Source organism: Plectrocnemia conspersa, unplaced genomic scaffold (assembly GCF_051122295.1).
Source record: "Plectrocnemia conspersa isolate PC_06_02 unplaced genomic scaffold, ASM5112229v1 ptg000001l, whole genome shotgun sequence".
Classification (NCBI taxonomy): Eukaryota; Metazoa; Arthropoda; class Insecta; order Trichoptera; family Polycentropodidae; genus Plectrocnemia; species Plectrocnemia conspersa.
This window is the reverse complement of record NW_028277165.1, coordinates 7638250-7654610: the sequence shown is the minus strand read 5'-3', so window position 1 is coordinate 7654610 and position 16361 is coordinate 7638250. Positions and strand designations below refer to the sequence as shown.

At 29.0% G+C, this 16361-nt stretch overlaps 3 protein-coding genes across 5 annotated transcripts in view; all 3 read left to right on the top strand.

Moving 5' to 3' along the window:
- Window positions 1-9439, top strand: part of spz3 (Spaetzle domain-containing protein 3) — a 53841-nt gene extending 44402 nt beyond the window's left edge. The window contains exons 1-5 of one of the 2 annotated variants that reach the window (XM_088192890.1): window positions 6506-6645; window positions 6717-6841; window positions 6902-7186; window positions 8201-8326; window positions 8405-9439. In XM_088192890.1, the coding sequence (XP_088049016.1) occupies window positions 6616-6645; window positions 6717-6841; window positions 6902-7186; window positions 8201-8326; window positions 8405-8561 (723 nt within the window). In that variant the 5' untranslated portion in view covers window positions 6506-6615 and the 3' untranslated portion in view covers window positions 8562-9439. Of the gene's footprint in view, window positions 1-6505; window positions 6646-6716; window positions 6842-6901; window positions 7187-8200; window positions 8327-8404 lie in introns of those variants that run through there. The other variant, XM_088192882.1, reaches the window with a different exon arrangement.
- Window positions 9440-10991: 1552 nt separating this feature from the next.
- On the top strand, window positions 10992-12493 carry LOC148238622 (NFU1 iron-sulfur cluster scaffold homolog, mitochondrial-like). Its single transcript, XM_088182994.1, has 5 exons — window positions 10992-11145; window positions 11344-11588; window positions 11651-11836; window positions 12013-12200; window positions 12264-12493. The coding sequence occupies exons 1-5, from the start codon at window positions 11096-11098 to the stop codon at window positions 12393-12395; spliced, it is 801 nt and encodes a 266-aa protein (XP_088039120.1). The 5' UTR covers window positions 10992-11095; the 3' UTR covers window positions 12396-12493.
- Window positions 12494-14104: 1611 nt separating this feature from the next.
- RapGAP1 (Rap GTPase activating protein 1) overlaps window positions 14105-16361 on the top strand; it is a 390544-nt gene continuing 388287 nt past the window's right edge. For both annotated transcript variants that reach the window (XM_088205655.1, XM_088205647.1), the window contains exons 1-2: window positions 14105-14424; window positions 14487-14543. In XM_088205655.1, coding sequence (XP_088061781.1) covers window positions 14168-14424; window positions 14487-14543 — 314 coding nt within the window. In that variant the 5' untranslated portion in view covers window positions 14105-14167. The remainder of the gene's footprint in view (window positions 14425-14486; window positions 14544-16361) is intronic.

The window sequence follows — 16361 nt, the reverse complement described above, 5'->3', positions numbered from 1 at the left end:
TTATTTTAAAAGGAGAGCTGAAATTAACCCTAACGAGAAAAAATAAATTAAAAAGTCATAATAATTATTAAATCAAGGCAATCAAAACAATATAAATCGTTGAAATGTCAATTATTCCAACATCCTTAAACTGACGACATTATATTAGATAGAAAATTAGATAGATGACTTTTTAGAAAATAATTATTTCAAGGTTCAGTTATAATGGCAAATTTCGATTAGATTAAATCACCGTTCATGTTTTGTTTTTGAGCGAAGGCCGAAATTGACAATTTGTCTATATATTATTTTTTACAAAGGTAGTGGCGCTATCTATCGGTCAAAATAAAACATGATTTTCTCGTGACATATTTAATGACGATAATAAATATTTAATTATTACAATTATTTACTTGCTGACTCATAAACGCATTATTTGTGATAAATTGTATATATTTTTTTTATTTTCGTTGCACGATCAAAGATGGCGTTGATTTAATTTTAACTCGAGGAGAGGTTAACAACTTTTCATGATTTTTTATACATGACTCATTTGATCTTATGACAATTTTGACCTGGAATATGTACATAACGTATTGAGACTATAGACTTAAAGAAATATCAACGATCTCTTATAGAAAAAAATGACATAATATAAACTAGGACGGCATTTACTCACACGATTATGAAACTTAGTACATAATGTATTCCGCTTTCGCTCGAAAATTGCTCAAATCGCCCGTAAAATTTTCGTTTGCGATTTTTTTACGTGCTAATATTTGCATCTCTTTTGTTCTTATTATGAAGTATTTTCAGGCCAAGTAGAAGATTAAGAAAAAATAGTCGTTAGTCATAGCGTATTCTAGATTTAACCCATGAACGTATTATTTATAGCATCTGCACACGGAATCTCGTAAATTTAGTGCAAAAAAAATAACATACACACAAAAGTAATTGCCGTATGATAAAAAATGTTGATAATTTTCAGCGGTGACGTAATATTGACTCATCGATGAACAACGTGCATATTTCTTAAAATTCATTATCTTCTAAAGCCGAGAGTGATTTAGATCTTTGATAAGAGAGATTAACAAGAAAAACTAGAAAAATACGGCAAACTTGCTTAAATTTAATGTCTGGTTATTGTTGCATAATAGTTCATTGTTCTTAACGTGTTAACGATTAAAATTTGATTGCCCACATTTTGTGATTTGGTTTCGTTCTTGTGAAAGATTCAGGCGTTACCAAGATGCTCTTGAGAATGTATTAATTTTGCTCTGGTATTTAGTAATCTTCAATAAAGTCAGATTGCATTAATTATAGTATTAATACCATTAACTCAGTAGTAATACTCCATATTTTATGGTCCGCATTAAGAGTGCATCGAGAAAATATATGCAGCGTTACATTATTATTAGAATCCATTACTATTCGCCTCTCAATTTGTAAAGGTTTTACTTTATATGTTTGAAAATGAGCACAAAAAATATTTTTACTGCGCGTATCTTGCAAAACACTAAGTTTTATTTACAATTTTTGAACAGTTTTTAAAATTTATCTATTCTCGCCGTATTACTGCTTCAAAACTAATTGCTTTTCTTGTTCTTCTAATAATCTTCTTAGTTGATTCAGCATAGATTACTTTGGTGAGTAAAAGGTTAATAAGAAAAGCTTTCGTTAATTCCAAGTCGGAAGCGGAATTTAAACATAGCGGTAGCATTGGATGAAGTCAATGTCTAAAGTATTTGATAAAAGTGATTTATAATTGTATAAACCAATAACCTAACTCTTTATTATGTGATTCGAAAATCGGTAAGATTTGGCAATGTAAATTTAAGGATAGTTCTGGAGGAGTCCCACGTCTCTTCCAATTCATAGTCATCTAGCCAATGCGATGATTCGGGGCGGATACAGACTATTCATTATTGTCTGATAAATATATAGTTAAACTATCTGTGTAAGATTAATAAAAAATCAGTAAATGGCCAGTGATATAATTATTTGCATTGTGGTTTTGATTCAGTGTAGATATTTAGGCATCGACTATATTCTCTGTATTTGGCACCGTCCATCGCATTATGAAGATACCTCTGATCCTTTAAAATGTTTAATCACTTCATTCTTAAAAATCCCAAATAGCTCATACGCTTTTAGGGTGATCCCAAAATTACAAAATATAGTTTTTCATAGAGAGGTTAAAAATATTTTCCCGGAACCAAATTATATGAGTTTACTAAAAAAATCAGTTTTCTTGAACAAATTAAAAATGTCTTCACGCCTGCACCACTTCGTGTCACAAAATATAATATATACAAAAAATATATATGTAAGCGTTAAACATTAGTGAACCGTTTTTTTTGTTTGTTCTACGCATTAGCATCATTTGATAAATATTTTTAGGCTTAAAAATTCAGGCAAAACTGAACTGTTTCATTTTCAACGTTCGCAGCGTTTCAGATGGATTTCAAATGCTTAATATATAGTACTTTTATAGTTTCGGATTACCTTAACCCCTGGTTCATGTTCTCCATATCATTTTTTTAGGCTTTGTATATACAGAAAAAATCATATCTCAGGGGAATGTAAGTTGAAAATATTAGAGCCAATAAGAGAAAATTGTACAAAAACATATCAACTGAGCACTTAACAATTTTAAAGACAATTTAAATTTCACATGAAAATATAAACATATAAATAATCCAAAGATTCTAATCAAAAACATTGAAATGCATTACAGTTACCCAATGATTTATAGCAGACGATAAGAGTCATCAATATTTTAATTTTTTTATTAGAGCCATGATGCTCTAATAGAAAAAATGCAATTAATATATTTATTGATTTGCTAGTCTTACATCTTCTATCCATATTTGATAATTATTATTGGACATTAATCTTAAGCTAGTTGCTGGTTCAACTCATTCTTATTTTATCCAAGTTTAAAACCATGATTAAATATGTTTTATATCATTAGCGGCTAACTTTATGCGTTACTTACAGATCAGCGTGTTTATTATAAATTTCTTTTAACTCGCATTTATTATTATTATTATTTCAAAACCATTTTTGCTGCAATTATAGCGAAAGTGTCAAATTAAGTTTTTCCATATTATCTTAAGAATAATTTTTATTATAATATTATGCAAACACTAATAAATACAATCTTTATTTTAATTTCATTTTTGCTTGGAATATATTGTATATACGAATCAATAACAACATAAAATTGAAATATCTGTGATCACATTAGCAAGAAAAAGAGCTTACGTAACGAATTCGTTATTTTTATTACCTCAATTCATATATAAATCAGCTTAATTGTTTTTTCTTAATCTGATTTTTAATATTATTCTTTAATTGGTAGCAGACTAAAACTGGTTTTTAAGATTGAAACTAATAAATCTTTAACTACAGGACCACTTTGGATCATATGTATTTACTTTGGTCCGCGAAATGTATATAGCAACTCCTGGTCGTTGCCTACTTGTATCCAAAAATGGTAAGACGAAGATCACCCTGTTGGGAAGTCACTAGTTTCTAAGGCGTGGAACTTGGTAGACGCGGCCTTGTCTACCACCTACCACCCTTACTGAATTCAGTGACGTAATATGCAGAAAGTTGCCCATTTTCGGATAAATTGTGTCGTGGAAATTGTGATTCAGTGTAATTTCATAATCAGTGTGTGTTGTGATATATGTTAATTAAATAATAATTTAATGTACCGATTGGCTATAAAATTGAGCATATTTAAACAAATATTAAGCATATTGAATCTAGGTTACATGTTATAATAATACGTACGTGGATACTTGCAATAGAATAAATTTTATTTATGTTAAGTAAACAGAGTCATTTATATATTTAATCATTGATCTGTCAATGATTAAAGTCTTGTGAAGATAGTGAATCAATAAGCATAAAAATTATCTAGATTATGTATCATCAATGATATATATACGTAATATTTATTATAATCTATTAATATCGGATTTAAATTATATGTGTATTATTTTACAGCTTATTAGTTAGATTTATATCTAAATCATGTCATGTTTTTGCTACAAACGTGCGTGTTCTTTTTTTATAAAATAAATACAGGTAGCGCAAAATCATTTTTAAATGCTCATATATCATGAATTGTTTGTGCAAAAAAGAAGTTTAATTAAAGGGACATTAGACGTCTGTATTTGTTCGGATTGGCCAGGACTTTTAACATCCTGTTCACATTCTGATTGGATGTATATTTTTCCAGACTTTATATTTCAGATATTTTGTTTAGCTTTCAAGTCAGATTAGATAAATGTCCAGACTTTATTTTGATAGCCAGGACTCTTGTCCGACTTTTTAAAAAAAATCTATTAACCTTGTAATGATTTCAAGGTAATTGTAAAAATCAAAATATATTCGTTAGTGCCTTATAAAATAGGAAAATTAGCTAAACCGACAAACTATATGTTTATATGTAATATATTAGCATTTAAAAATATAGTTAAGCTAACTATTATATAAAACGATTTTATCTATTGTGAAAATTTAAAATTTAATTTATTTAATCTAAAGATGCTTTCCATAAAGGTTAGCAACGTACATTTAAAAAACTGCTTAGCCTACACGAACTTAACCAATTTAAAATATTAAACATTCAATGCGTTTTTAATTTAAAAATACAATAAACGTATAGTTTATTATAATTTTAATTATTTAAAATATGTTTTTTATAATTTAAAAGCTATTCTTATTTTAGTTCTACTATTCGAATATCTAATAGTTGGAGTCTTTAGAAATTATGTTTCATCCAAAACTATTTTTTAAATTATTACGTCACTTGTTTTTAACCTTCAGCGCATTCTGGACTCTTCATTAAGTCGTAAAGTCTCGATTTTAGACTGAACACTCATTAAATATTTGCTTATTGTTTCAACTTACGCAATAAAAAATTTATGCATATGATTAAAAATTTAGTGTTAAGAGTGACATCATTGTTCCACAGTCAGATTTAGCTGTCATATGTTGAGAAATTTTACGTATACGTACCTATTTAGTTTAGCTTTTCATTGGATTTTTAATGGGTATTATGCTAATATTAAATCAAAGCTTATTTAAAGGTATCGATTTATTCACTCCGCATGCCTTTTATCAATCCCTCCTTTGGCACCTTGATTTGCTTCGGTTTAAGTCAGTGAGGCAAAGTTTTTTCAACGCATCATTTAATTTATTTGAGTAATGATTATAAGACCCCCTGTATAATACAATGTCACACGTCAGATTATAATCGATAGATTAATTAATTCGCAAATGACTATCGTCATCTAATTTCCCCCCCCCCCCCCCCCGGAAGACAAATATCGGATATGCATAACGAACGCATTTCGGTAATTTCCAGTTTTTTACGGTTCACGGTCGTCTACGATTGTCTTCGGCGCTTCGTATGAAAATTTTATTTATGGACCTCTAATGTGATTCGCATTTTTCAAAAATTTGCTTGGTGCACTGACGAGACGAACAAGTAAAATCTTAAACACGCAACATTCAATTGAACTTTGATGAGTTTTAAAAGGGCATTGTTTTTCAATCGTCATGTTGGTATTACTGACGTTAAAAAACGTACAAATTCTATGTGAATATCTTTGAGTTCTACTGTCAGCAATATAAATTTGTGACTGTTTGAGGTCATTATTAATTATTTGCCTTTGGAATATTTTTCCATTTTATCTCGGACGTATATGTAAATATTTTGAGAATTTCTCACATTTCGTAACCCGTTCATGGCCGATGTTCCATTAATCAACAGTTGACATTACATACGGTGTTATGTAAGTCGAGAAAGTATTGAACGAATTTTATTTGAGGCGATAAAGTAAAATCAAATGTCGCCTCAGATTGATTAAAAAATGAGAAACATTCTTGAAGTTTAAAGTGCATAATGATTGATATTTACTGATAATTTTTATAAATATATAAAATATATATTAAAAAACATCTGCACAATTCTGACATCAAATTACATTTAAATTACTTAGAAATTCAAAACATCTTCAACAAAGAGAAATTTATGTTTTTTTCATAAATGTACATTTTAAACGATGTGAAACTTTATTGCGAATTAAATTACTGTACCTCTAGATTATTTGTTATTTTTTAATGTATATTATTAAGCTATCAGCATAAAAGTTGCGACGTCGTTATTCTATGGAATGTGTTATTCGGGGCTTTGGTACCTGTGCAGTGCACACAGGTACCGAAGCCCCGAAAACGATACCATTAAAACGATAGCAAACAAGTGCACACATCCCGTCACTTTTTAAATTGAATTACATATTATAAAAATGAATAAATTATATTTTCTAGAGATAATAAATAGCACTACTGGTTAGTATATAACATTTTATGTATTGTTCTTTGATTTTTTTAATGGGAATGGTAATATATTAGCTCTAATAAATATAAATTGTTATTTAATAATATAAATATCATAATTGCTCTATTTTGTATCTAATTATAGATAATTAGCTACGTATTTCCTATTAAAATATAAAATCTTACCTACGTTAATATCGTTTATTTCAATGAATAGATATATTGACTCAGTATTAATTATATTCAGTGCATAAACACATGTTTAGAATATAATCTAAAATGTTGCTGAAAATATTTTTATTGAAATTGGTGAGTCAATACTGCAGTTATCCTGACTGTTTATAGTGCTATATAAACAAGTATTACCATTTTTGTTATAGATACTATGGAGTGCCTTATCGGTGGCTCTGGGTTTAGAGGTACGAGGTCAGCTCATACGTGGAGTGCCATGCATCAAGAGGTTCCATCAATTATTTTGCCCCACTGCTGGCAACACTTATCCAATGTGAGTTGAAATACATATTATTTAAATATTAAATGTTTTATTAATTTGTGTATTTTTTAGCGAACGCATAGAATCATTCATCGATGAAAACAAAGCGCTCATGAAAAGAATGTACGGTGACTTTACAATATATACAGAGTATGGTTTACCTCCTGAGACTGCAGCTGGTGGAAGAGGAAGACGGAGAGCTCCGGTTGTTCCAGAAACATTTTCAGAAAGTGACTTACCCGATGGACACAAGAGACCGAGACGGCAAACGAATGATTTTGGTAATAGAGGCACGAGTTCAAGACCGCAAGTGCCCGGAAACCCACCATTTAGCAATCAAGGAAATTCCACTGGAAGGTATGTTGTTCATATATTAGTTTTATAATTTCCCCTTATAAATGAAAACAATCTAATTTTATTGGGTTCCATGCATTCACTAATCAAAAAAATTATGTTAGTGCCCTGTTTCAGTCTGGTGTATGTTGCTAGTGAGGTAATAATTTTAAGTTACTGCTGTGCCTTCATGCTGCATGATTGATCAGCTACTTTTCAAACTATATGTAACACTGTTATCAATTTGCAGATCAATGAAGCAATGTTTTGATATTCAATCTTAAGATATTTGTTTGCTCATCTCACATTTTGGATTGGTACGATTGTTATAATTTCTTATGTCTTGGAAAACTGTTTGTTTACAAAGTTGAACAGTATTTGGTTCCCCAATTCATTTCATTTTGACAACAACTTTGATCGATTTATTTACAGTAGATCCTCAATCGGTGCAGATTTACTATCTGATTGAGTGAATGATCCTATTTTAGTTCTTCAGAAAAGTTGTCTAAATAATATTTTTGGTTGGTCTGAGTATAAATATTTTCTTCTTCTAGTGCCAAATCCGTTATTGAATGTTGGCAATCAATTGTTAAATACCGATGTGCTCTTTTTAAACAATTGTCATAAGTTCTTTAATCTTGAGTAATAGCCTGACTATCAGGATCTGGTATTTTATTTTAAGTATGTGGTCATTATCTTCTTTAACGGTTTATCCAAAATGATGATTATGTTTACATATCAAGTCTAGTCATAAGTCATCTGTTTACATGGCAAATCCAGTCATGTTTTACTTTACTCTACTTTTGAGCATTTAAAATCCCTCAAATATCCGCTATAATCACCGCATCATCGGTGTGTCGCGGGCTATTGTGTGAGACTCTGTTTATTGTTATCATAGTGCTTCATCAAAACTCTTTTCTGAATAGTTGCTAGATATAAAAATAATAGGGAATAAAATACAGGAGCTTATTACTTAATTTTAATTAATGTTACTTGTGTTTGTATATTAATGGATATATCTTTTCATTTTTATCTTAGGATTGATGCTTGTGAGTCAAAAATGGAAATCGTTACACCTTACTGGGCTTTGAACTCCGCCGGTAAAGTGCGAGCCGTTGTAAACACCATGCATTTTGAACAAGCCATTCATCAGGAAGTTTGTTCGTAAGTACTTACTAATATATATTAAATAATATTCTTTTTCCTACAACAATAATTTTAATGATCATTTGTAAATTTCAGTAAAACTCAGACCAGTCGCTGCGCCGGTGATTGCGGTTGTGAACAGAAATACAAATGGCACAGGCTCTTGGCTTATGATCCCGACCAGGATTGTGCCGGTATATTCATGGATTGGTTCCTCTTCCCATCGTGCTGTGTTTGTAGATGCGTTCCATAAGACCAATACGCAGAACGATGATTAATGATAAGAATCATTTGTAATTATCGACGCACCATTTGTATGTTATATTTAGAACTTAATCATTTAGAGACGAAACGTTACATTCCTATATTCGAATTTAGTGTTAAGATGCGTAGTATTATATTACAGTCATAGATGAACGTTGAAAATAATGTTTAATGTAACGAGAACTGCCAATTTTTATGTATTATGAAGATTCAGTCACTGCCTGTAGTTTGTATTCATTATGATAATTTGATAGAATACTAGAAAGTAGATAATTTAGATTAAAACTTTGACATTATCATTAACCAAACGATCCTATGACAATATTCATATAGCTATTATTTTATTTATTTATAATATGAGATTATATTACCCGAATCAGTGAGAGCCTTTAAATATATATGACACGTCTCCCTGAGATCACATTTCAAATCTCGCTGAACGGGTTAAAAGTATATTATAATATATTAATATAAAAACTGTATTCTAGATCTAAATTAATATTAAAACATTTTATTTCCAAATTAGATTGTTTTTGAATTGTTATATGTTAAGGTAATTAAGGTTACACTTTAAATCTGTATCCATACTTACTATTATATAATGTATTTAAAGAAATTTGATCTTCATTTCAAGTCTTTTCTCATGTAACCTTATAAAGCCAATTTTTTTTTAATTATTCAGTTAATTGTGCATATATAGTGTTAATAATTATTGTATTATATAAATTACCTTATTAGGATTGTCGTTACCATATAAAATAATAATAGTCGAATTTTCAATTAAATATTTATAAAAGTTTCAAATATTATAATTAAGTGCAAATTATATTTTCAGCCTATTTTGTAATAAAACAATGATTAAGGTAATTCTATTCAATTTTTAATGATTTGTCTCTGAAAGAAATTAATAAAAAAATGAAAATAAAATACTTTATATTTTTTACTGTGTTAATAAATTGGTATTTTTTTACTAGTTTTTATATTTTTAGGTTATATTATATTTATAAAAGAGTTTTAACCCCTATATATACAAAATTATTTAAAAATCTCTACTGACATCTATTACTTTTCATATAAAATAAATATTTTTATTTATAGTAAAATTGATAAAATAACTTAAATTTAATTTAATTTAAATAACATAAGATATATAATTTCTTAAAAACATTTTTATATGAAGCTTTTTTATAGGCTGTTACTTATTTCAACAAAGATCGCTAAATCTTTATATTTAATATATATTTAGGATATAGCGATCTTTGAGGGTTCGATAACTGCCGTAGTTTTATTTTTTCGGCTAAGTTCATCAGCCAGCCTGATCCGCCATCTTGTTTAAAAATGGCGTCTATTCAAATAATTCAATTATGCGTAAATCCGTTATTAAAAATAAAAATTAAATTAAAGCTTTTGGATTAAAAATTATTCTTGTAGATAATATATGTTTGTAGCCTGCTGTAGTTTGACTTAAATTTTAATAAAATTTATCAAAAAAATGAGCTTATAAATATTTCGATTGAATTCGTTAGTATGTTAAATCTACTACTTTGTTTTAAGATTGTAGTTTAAAAAAAGTTTTTTCTCTAAAAATACAGAAAATAGTATATTAGTATAAGGAAAAGAATGTGCTATATTAAAAAATAAAATAAAAAAGCTTTTTTAAAAAAATATTTTTACGAAACAATTAAATCAAATATGTAGTAAAAATTATTAGAATGCTAGTCGTTTATAAATAACTGGGTGTACCATACGTCCCAGTTTCATTGAGATTGTCTCGGTTTCACAAAATTTTCGAGATGACATTTGTTTAGCTCTCATTAAAATACTGCATTCCTCTCTAGCACATCTCAACATCCCAAAATGAACAAATATCAGAGAAAACTTTTATTTTTAACTGTCCTGGTTTAGAGCTTTATTATTATGGTAAGCCTATAAATAGCGTACACTGATTTTATATACACTTTTTACCCCCCTACACTTATTGAAAATTTTTAGCACAAATCTTCCCATCTAATTTACGTTATGTTCTTAGCACCCCCCCTCTCATATTTAGTCCCCCTTCCGTCGATAATCGATCAGTGATACTCAAATACAATATTCATATTTATATAAAATATTGTTTTATCAATTAAATCAAGAATAAAAATTTCCATCGTCAAAATCATCACATAATATCAGACATCATCATAAGAGTACCTATATGAAAATAGGTAAGATAATCATCATCAGACATCATCATAAGATGACCTATATGGAAACCACATAATAAATTTGCTCAAAATAAAATTAGAAAAATAATCAAAACATTACATTTAAATTTAGAAAACACATCACTTAATTAATTACTATCTCTAATAATATTAGTCTGTATTAAAATAAATAAAAATAAAATTAAACTAATTATATATTCAATCTGGTGCTTGGTTGTTACAAAAGGGGCTATGGCCAAATATTATGAAACAAAACATACTCGACTCAGCTGTCAAATAGATATGCGTTTTTAGGATATAAAACAGAAAAACTACGATGTTTCGAGTGATTTTAAGGAACTTATCTTATGCCAAACGGCTTTCAAGGTATTACAAATATTTATTTATTCTAAATAGTGATATATAAAAAAAATTCTTTTACAAAAATTCCATTTATACCTTATTAATATGAATTAAAGTACATTTATAATAAAATTTAATTATAAATACTTGGTATGTTGTTTTAAATTGTAATATTTATCTATGTGGCTGATTTATTAAGAGATTTTTATTTTTATATTTTAGGTTATGTCAGAAGAGCTGGATGTCAAATTTGACACATTCGTCTATTGTTTATAATAAAAAATCTCTTTTGAATAACGATTATGTTATTGATAATTTAAATAAAATAATTAAACGCACCATGTTCATTCAGACGCAAGATACTCCAAATCCTAATAGTTTGAAGTTTCATCCCGGTATCAAAGTTTTAGAAGTGGGACAAACTATAGATTTTCCCAACATAGGCTCGGCAGCATGTAGTCCATTAGGTAAGTGAATTTTATGGTTATTTCAAATATTTTATGTCTCATATTGATTTATATAATTTCAGGAAAAATGTTATTTAGAATCGAAGGTGTAAAATCAGTATTTTTCGGACCGGATTTTATTACAGTTACAAAGGCCGAAGACGATATCGATTGGATGGTTATAAAACCAGAAATATTTGCTACGATCATGGATTTTTTCGCTAGTGGTTTGCCTATTTTGACCGATACACAACCTTCTGGAGAAACACGTATGTAATTATTAATATATTTGATTTTAAAATTTTGAATATGTTCTTTTTGTGGCAATTATTTTTTTCTTTGCAAGTATTTGAAATTGCAAAATCAAATATATACTTGCGAAATTATAATTTTAATAATATAATATATGTATACATATTCCAACTTGTTTATTATTGTTGTGTAGAAATAAACGAAGACGACGACGAAACAGTTCAAATGATCAAAGAATTATTGGATACCAGAATTCGACCGACTGTTCAAGAAGACGGTGGCGATGTTCTTTTCGTTGAGTTCAAGGACGGAGTCTTGAAATTAAAGATGCAGGGGTCTTGTAGCTCTTGTCCGAGTTCTATTGTTACGTTGAAGAACGGAGTTAGTATTTGAAATATTTATGTGTTTATATTGTTCCATTATTTATGTATTATTCTGTTCTAGGTACAAAATATGATGCAATTTTATATTCCTGAAGTCTTAGCCGTTGAGCAAATTCAAGACGAAGCTGATAAAATAGCTGAGAAGGTTTTAGATGAATTTGAAGAAAAGAATAACCTAAAAGAAGAAAAATAATATTTATATGAATCTTATTGAATTTAAATCTGTTGTAGATTTGTTGTAATATTTTAAGTAATATATTATTTTATTAAAGTTATTTACTTACCTTGTTACTCTTTGTTTTTAATAAATATATATTTTAAAGGTATAAATAATGAGGAAGAAATATATATTCATACATTTTTAATATGTATTAGGTAATAAATCTTGAGAATATGGAATCAAAATCATGAATTTATTAAAAATAATTTTAAAAATAACTTACTTAAAGCCTACTACGAGGACAACATTAACGCTAGTTTTATAGCTGTAGCAAGGCAGTGTTCGCAAACATACATGGTATTTAAATCTGGCGTTAACATACCCTCCACAATGAAACATTAGTTAATTATGACGCGCACACTAAATTTTACAATTAAGATTAAAAACATCATTGATTACACTAATGAAGGGTTTTGATTTGTGCTTAAATAGAACTGTGCTATTATGTTTATGTCATCTGCATAAAATAAGATTTGCACAGATATTTTCACAAAAAAGAAATAATTTGTTTTATTACTTTTGGCCTATAAAGTTCTGATTTTTATGTATCATTGAAAGTTTTAGCATAACTAGTAATAATTAAACACAAAAATTATTTGTTTAAGATTTAGTAGAATAATATTAATACTAGTACAGATTAAATTTATATAAAGCTTTAGTGCTAATAAATTTATGAATTTTTAAGTAAGAAAAATTTAATTTTAGTATAAATTTACTTAACAAAAAGAAAACAGCATATTGACAGAATCTAACAAAATAGATATTATTTCTTAATATTACTCATATTTACAATCTCTTTATTTCCTATATATTCCTGTCTGGAAAAAACCTTCAACTGCTTGCATCTGTTTCTTTCAATAAATCGATTTATATTATATATTCAGTTGTTTTCTAATGACAGTTAAGAAACTCGTTTGATTAGTTGTTTTCCTTCCTCGCAAATATGTGTTCACCATGTAAGTTGCCTGTCCAGAGTACATAACTAGGTTTTAGACGCCATTTTCTCATAGAAGATCTTAATTGTTTAACTTTTCGGATGAGCAGATTCCTCTCCTAGTATTGGTCTCATTGGATTAATTTCTATATTTTCAACTAGTTCTGGATCTTACTTATGTTCTTTTGCAAAATTTGGCTGCGACTATGACTATGGCCATTGTGTTCTTTATAATAGACATATTAGCATCATGTAATGTATATTAAATACAGGATTGCTTTCATAATGCTACCTCGTGGAACTCCAAAACTCATTTGATGGAGATGGAACATTACACGGAAGTAAATATTTCTTTAAAAGTTATTTATCTGAATAATTCTGTGAGCTTGCTTAACGGTGGCATGTTTTTGGTATTGAATTGATAGATAATTTTCGTAGCTAACTAATGGCTTTTTACGAGCTTAAATTTTCTTCAGTGTACAGTGTTGAAAATCAATGAAATGAGATTTTATAGAGAAAACCCGTAAACAGATCTAAATTTAACATGTTTTATATATACATTTTTGTGGCAAAGCAAAATGCAAAATAACATACTGTGCTATACAAAATATTGCAAAAAGTTAGCCTCACGTCAATGAATACAATTTGACCGCAATAAATCTTATCTTGTTTTATGTTTGATTAACGGGATGTGGTTTGATATAAATTAAGGAAACCACGTACCAATCGCGATATCCTTCGAAAAGCAATTTTGCAGTGTTTAGTTTCGGGTGCGCATTCTGCAAAAACAGTAGCTCGTTGCGTACATAAAATGCAGAGACACCCAAGAACCATGAGTCTCAAGTTGAAATCAATCTCGCCGCGTTCAAAATCTCCTATAGATCTGAGCCCCAAGTCACCGTCGTGTGCTCTAAAGTTCAGGCTTCATCGCATGTTCAGTGTTGGGAAGTGTCGGGAAGTCGACGGTAGGAATGCGGCTAGCCAACCGAGCAGTCCGACCTCTCCGCAGAGACTCGCAGCTTCAGTTAACATGTCTGGAAGTCTGGAATCGTTGAGGACTGCGCACAAGTATGGATGATGCGATTATTAGTTTTTATGGAAAGATTTTAATGTTTTCATTGGTTTGATAGGATTGAAAAGGAGAAGAGTGCCGCGACAGCTACGTCGCCATTAGTTACAACAGAAAGGTAAGATATTTTAATTGATTTGATTACTGATTTTAAATCTAAGAAGATTGGCGGTACACAATAGTGTGTTGTGTTAGATATGCTTGGATATCCGTTACATCCATTCTTTTATGCCACCTTAGTACCGATTTCTATAGAGAAGCTTTTGAAAATGAATCTCTTCAGTTTGTATCATATGGACTTTGTTGATAGTACAATATTTTTGGTGTTCTTACAGCTTAATGAGTATTTTATTTTAATTTACCATAATTAAGTATTCAATAGCAAAAATAGATATACCAAATACAAATATAAAGGTATGTAGGCTTATTATGCTGTTGAAGATTTTAGATCTACAAAAAATGCAATGGAATTTAATTGGTTATGAAAGAGCTGTCCTGACTCATAGAAAAAACATTGATTTTATGGTTCAAGCTTTTGCATTGATTAAAAATTTCTCTATTTATAGTGTTATCATATTTATTCTAGTCACTCAATACGACTAGAATTTTTTCCCCACTTAGTTTGTATTTTGGATTTGACCTAATGGAAGTTAAAACTATACTTTTACGTTTAAATTTTTTTTAGGTTTGGTTAATTCGTGTTGGTTAGGTTTGGGTTTAAACAGCAAATGGACGTTTCGCAGCTGGCAAATTGAGTTTCATGATCATTTTAGAGCAGCATATAATTTCACTAGCGCCTATGAAATAAATTAAATTTTTGCTAATAGAAATATGTATCCACTGGTGAAAATGTATTTGGACTTCACTAGTGAAAATATACCTTCACTAAAAATACACATTTACTGTAACATTTATGCATCGCATGTAAATAAATAATGATGACTAATATGTAAATGTATATTCGTATAAAAAAGTTGAAATTATATAATTTTACTAGCATCTGCTAGAAAAATTATATTTTCAATGGTAAAAATATATATGTATATATCTGCTGGTGAAAATGTATTTCGATATGATTTCACTAAAATGACATATTTAGATAAATATTTTCGGGTTAGATTCAGGATTTTTTTAAATTTTCTTCAAGGGTAATCTGAGAATTTTTAGTTTAGAATCAGGGACGTCATTTCAGCTTTTTCCAAGGGGAGGAGCAAAACTTGGCTAGTCAGTAGTGTTTTTGTTAACATTTCTATTTCATTAAAATTCATAGTATTTCATTAAATGACATGTTCTATGGCCAAATTAAGGGGGGGGGGTCAAATGTTTTTATCTGCTCCCCCCCCAAATTATCTCTGAATCAGGTGCACTTTATATTATTATTGGTCCATGAATAAGACGTTACAGTAATTATTTTAGTGACAATGTAGTTGTCAAATTTATTTAATGACTACTTGGTCGTAGTAAATCAATTAGAATAGTGGAAGAAAATGTCATTAATAAGTAGAGTTATTACTTTTACATAGATTTTGTAAATTAGTATTTATTCGTATAATTATAAATTGAAGCCTAAATTTGGTACGTATTATATATGGGCAATTTATTGGCTACAAATGCTTATCGATATTACACATGCAAGTTTTTCACATAATTTGAGTATGCTATGTTCATTTTATGACCCCAATCCAGTGAAAACTACCAACGCTAGCAAATTCTCTCGAAACACCGTATAGTAGTGCTACTAATCTACAATGTCCACGAAATACTAATCGATCCGCAATAGGTGTTTTAGCCCCCAAGGCTGAAAATATATAGTATATCTATTATATTTGTTTATATTTTTTGTATGGCTGCGACGCAGTGGGCTGCCAATAATACTAATTGCTGATAACAATGAGTCATTATTTTCGCTCACAGACCCTGGAATCGAAACCTGGCT

Excerpts from the sequence above, each read along its gene's own strand:
- LOC148238622 (XM_088182994.1), top strand. The coding sequence starts at position 11,096 with ATGTTTCGAGTGATTTTAAGGAACTTATCTTATGCCAAACGGCTTTCA. Across the intron at positions 11,146-11,343 it reads TATGCCAAACGGCTTTCAAG|GTTATGTCAGAAGAGCTGGA; the intron begins GTATTACAAATA and ends TTTATATTTTAG. Across the intron at positions 11,837-12,012 it reads ACAACCTTCTGGAGAAACAC|AAATAAACGAAGACGACGAC; the intron begins GTATGTAATTAT and ends ATTGTTGTGTAG.